At 36.3% G+C, this 4,713-nt stretch overlaps 1 protein-coding gene across 1 annotated transcript; it reads right to left on the bottom strand.

The window, feature by feature from the left end:
• Window positions 1-1,510: 1,510 nt before the first annotated feature.
• LOC106300816 (napin) lies at window positions 1,511-2,056 on the bottom strand. Its single transcript, XM_013737053.1, has one exon. It carries the CDS (start codon window positions 2,054-2,056, stop codon window positions 1,514-1,516), a length of 543 nt encoding a protein of 180 aa, XP_013592507.1. The 3' UTR covers window positions 1,511-1,513.
• Window positions 2,057-4,713: the final 2,657 nt, after the last annotated feature.

Genomic DNA, 4,713 nt, shown 5'->3' with positions numbered 1-4,713 from the left:
TTTTAGAGTGATGAACATTACATTTTTGTTGCAGCCATTTGAGAGGAGGAGAGAAAATGTGTAAATTTTTCTTTATATAGGGAGACAAAAAATTCAATTAGGTTAAATATGTTTGATTCAGACGACTTACTTGTAAGTCGTCCAGAAGGTTTTAATATTTTTAGCGGGAAATTAAAATATTTTTAGTGAGAAACTAAAATAGAACACTTTCCAGACGACTTACAAGTAAGTCGTCTGGTTTATATTATTTAAGCGGGAAAATAATTTTTAAAAAAATTTTAGGCGGAAATATTTGGACGACTTACATGTAAGTCGTCTGTTTTAATTTCTTCACCATACGACTGAAATGTAAGTAGTCTAGATCCTAAACATTACCCCTAAACTTAATTAACTAACTAAACCCTTCATAAAATCAAATTAAACTTCAAAAGTATTTACTATACACAAAAATAAACATGCATAGGTAAAAAATTAATTTTTCAAAAAAACATTCAAGCTTTCCAAAATCTAACCCTAAGTATACATACAATACTACAACATATGTTGGCAAACCCTAGACCAAAGAATACCATGATTCACTACCTACACTCATCTATGTTGAAAACAATTCAATTTTGTTATATTTTAATTTATATCACTTAAAACTGTTTATAATTAGATGATTTTAATTTTTCGCTTATCAAAATATTTTTTAAAAAATTTAAAAGTTATTTTTAAGATCAACTACACCAGAAGACTTAATTTGAAGTCGTCCAGACGACTTCCAACATCTCAGACGACTCAGACGATTTACTAGGGCTATATTCGTAAAAATGACTTAGAAAAAGGGGTTGAGCTGTAATTTCACAAGGCTTTTATGTTAGCTTTGCATTTGATTCAAGTTTGAGTATATGTTTGGGATTAAAATTAAGTTGTGGGTTAGTTTTGACAAATTCCCCTGAAAATTTTATGTATCATGGTCTTTCAAATCATTCAACTTTAAAAAAAATAAATTATTTTTTAAGTACCTCAATGAAGTTCTACCAATGGAAGATGAAAAAATTAAATAGATTAATAGAGGTTCTAAACCTTTCAAATCACTAAATTAAACACTAATTTAATTTTAAGTACCCATTAGGGGTCCTGGAGGTGGTCTGAAGAGCTGATCGTTCACTTCTCTCTCTTTTTGCTTAATTAGTATTATTATTCATTAATTTATTGTAAGAGACTTGGTCAGAGATTGAACGATGGCATATGCCCTCGTAGATCAGTTCGATCGGTGTTTTGCACGCCGTTAAACAGCCGATGTAAGTAACGCACAATTTTGATTGGAATTTGCTTGAAAACTAAAATCTTGAACCACTTAGAGAGCATGCACACCGAATAAAACACTAAAATCCTCTTTTATTATGGAGTAGTGCTAATTACATTAGCCTCAAACATCCTAGATAAGACCTTACATATTACGCGATGAGGTGTGGTGTTGACATATATCGACAACCACATTCATACACTCTAGGGTTTCGTTTGGAATCTAGTAGGAGGGTCCAGGCATGGTCTTCTGGAAGGGACAAACGCTAACTTGCGGGATGTTGCAAACTTTAGGTAAGTGCGTAGCAGTCTGGTAGATACGACTAATTACTTGCTGCAGCTGCTGTCCCTGCTGTCCTTGCTGTTGTCGAACCTGTTGTTTAACGGCTTTGGATGCTCCTTTCAAGGTTGGGCAAACACAAAGTGGCTCTTCCTGGTGGAGCTCGTTGCAGCACTGCTGGAGTAGCGGTGGCCTCTGCTGTGGGCTCTGAGGGTTCTCCATGTCGTCTTCAAAATCAAACTCACCGTCGAGGGTCCAGCTTGGACCACTACCGGACTGCATTGCCTGCTTGTGGAGCCATTGCTGGCAAGCTCTTAGGTGTTGTGCTTGCTGAAACTCCTTCCTACATTTCGGAATCCGAAATGGGCCGGCTGGGTTTGTGGCATCATCTTCCTCGACTTCTACGACCGTTCGGTAGATGGAGGCATTGGTGAGAAGGAAGAAGAGGGCGAGAGTCGCCGAGACGAGAAAGAGCTTGTTGGCCATTTGCTATTTGTGTGTATGTTTTTTGCTTGTTTTGGTTTGAGTGAAGAGGGAAGTGGAGTGTTGGTTGGTATTTATAGGCGTGAAAGATGTTCTGCATGGAGATCACGTGTAACATTGCATGAATGTGTTTGTTTGTGAGAAAGGGAGAATCTATAAGGTTTTTGTAGCGATTAGGTGTTGGAATCTCAAATGTGGAGGAGTGACAAGTTTCCGCGTCTACATGCCATGCAACCATGCATGTATGATGTGTAGTTCATATTCTGACATTTTGTATATTTTTTTATAAAAAACGAATTTCCTTTTAAGCATTTAGTTAATTCAAGTTAAGACATTTAAGAAAAAAGAATCACACAATGGCACTGATCATAATCAATTACATGGTAAACTAAAATTTAAAGTTTAAGCACGAGGTTATAAACACTTGTAAAAGAAAGTGTGAGAACACGTAACCATGTAATTCGGGATCGTTAAGACATAAAGTCAGTCAACTAATTAAATCCCATAATATCGATCGGAGAATATGTATCCGATGAAGAAAAAAAAAGAAGAATATCTTGTTGTAAACTACTAGCTCGGATGTATCTATATATTATATATATATGTTTATGTTTTGTATAACAACGAGAGAGTAGAGAATTGAGAGTCTTTATTATTTTCCCCTTAATACAAATACAAAGGGGAAGAGATATTTATAGTAGAGAAGTAGACCATGATTAACGGAGAATTCTTAGGATAGAGTTCTTAGTGGAATATAAGAACCCGTCTCTTAATTTTTAACTAAAAAAACTAAGAACCGGCTCTTAAATAGTAAAAAAATTAAGAACTGGTTCTTAAATCTCTTATTTAAGAGCCGGTTCTTAGTTAAAAGTTAAGAGACGGGTTCTTATATTCCGCTAAGAACCCTATCCTAAGAGCATCATTATTGGAAATCCCTTACAGCATCCTTTAGAGGAGAGGGGTGGGAACCGAGGAAGAAAGAGAAGGGAAAAGCCCCAAATTAAGGGTTGTCCCTTACTCTCCAACGACAAAAAAAAATAAAACAAAGGACTATCTTTCTCTCTTTCTTCATCCCACCAATAATGATGCTCTAAGAACTTATCATGCTATAAGAAGACACGTATACTGTGTCTCATTATAAAAATGACATCTGCAACATGAGAAGGATAGGTGTTGTTGCCCCACGTGTACCAAGCTGGACAATCACTATTATTTAACAAAGGATAATCACCAACTTTAGTATTATCTTCTAGGACTCCCTCTTGATTATCTTTTTTGTATTACGTAGTGTCTCGTTAAAAACCTTGTCATGGAAAAACTCATTGGGACAAAAACCATGACTAGGAAAAAAGAGTACATTACCGTAATCTCCCCCTAAAAATAGTGGACATAGCTTTCTCGTCAGAGGTCACGCAAATGCCGCATTCCGATACCATAAACGTGTTTTCGGAATGTTGTAGTGGGAAGGGCTTTTGTGAACAAGTCAGCCGGATTGTCGCATGACCGTACATACTTGATGTCCATTTCTTTATTTTTCTCGAGCTCCCTTATGTACGAGAAAAATCTTGGAGGGATGTGCTTTGTCTTGTCACTCTTAATGTAGTCTTCTTTGAGTTGAGCGACACAAGCCGAATCATCTTCAAATATTTTCGTCGGATCTTTCTCGTTAACTATTCCGCTTGATTCTCGTATGTGGTGACTCATTGACCGAAGCCACACACATTCTCGACATACTTCGTGAAGCGCAATAGTTTATGCATGAATCAAAGATGTCGCAACCAGAGTTTGTTTCTGGGACCGTCAAGAGATCGCGGTTCCACCAATTGTAGAAACATAGCCGGTTTGTTTTCGACTTTATAAATATCATGTATCTGCAAAACATACCAAACTCGGGGTTTCTAGGATAAATTACTCCTAAATCAATACGTACCTTGGAGAGAACAGATAGGTTCTCGACGCCGTTCTAATTTCCGTAAATAGGAAATGAGCTATATCTCGCAAAGACATTAGTGTCTAAAAGTATATTTAATCAAATACAACTCGCAAGATATATAAGCTCATATATGCTTTATTACCATTAGCATCTCCAAAGTACTTATTTATATAAGATCTTACCAGGATATTTTAAACATCTCTTTCAACATCGAGAGATCTATTTACCATTGGAGTACTCAAAGGAGTCGCTTTATTCATACAAAAGCGTTTCAATAACCTTTTCGTATGATTTGATTGATGCACAATTATTCTTTCTCGGAGATGCTCTATCTGGAGCCCAAGACAAAATTTTGTCTCTCCGAGATCTTTCATTTCGAACTCCTCTTTCATATAAGTTCAAGCATCATCAACCTCCTTTTGAGTTCCAATTATGTTCAGGTCATCTACATATACAACAATGATCACAAAGTCAGATGACAATTTCTTTATAAAAACGCATGGACATATCGCATTATTACATATCCTTTACTCAAAAGATATTCACTTAAGCGATTGTACCACATGCGTCCGGATTGCTTTAATCCGTAAAGTGATTGCTGTAACTTGACCGAACAAATCTCCCTGGATTTTTCTTTCAATGCCGCTGGCATTTTCAATCCCTTAGGGAGTTTCATATATATATCGTTATCCAACGATCCATACAAATACGCAGTCACAACGTCCAT

The sequence above is a fragment of the Brassica oleracea genome, chromosome C1 (assembly GCF_000695525.1).
Source record: "Brassica oleracea var. oleracea cultivar TO1000 chromosome C1, BOL, whole genome shotgun sequence".
In the NCBI taxonomy this organism is placed as follows: domain Eukaryota; kingdom Viridiplantae; phylum Streptophyta; class Magnoliopsida; order Brassicales; family Brassicaceae; genus Brassica; species Brassica oleracea.
Note: the sequence above shows the minus strand (reverse complement) of the source record. Positions and strands in the feature narration are given on the sequence as shown.

Excerpts from the sequence above, each read along its gene's own strand:
- LOC106300816 (XM_013737053.1), bottom strand. The coding sequence starts at position 2,056 with ATGGCCAACAAGCTCTTTCTCGTCTCGGCGACTCTCGCCCTCTTCTTC.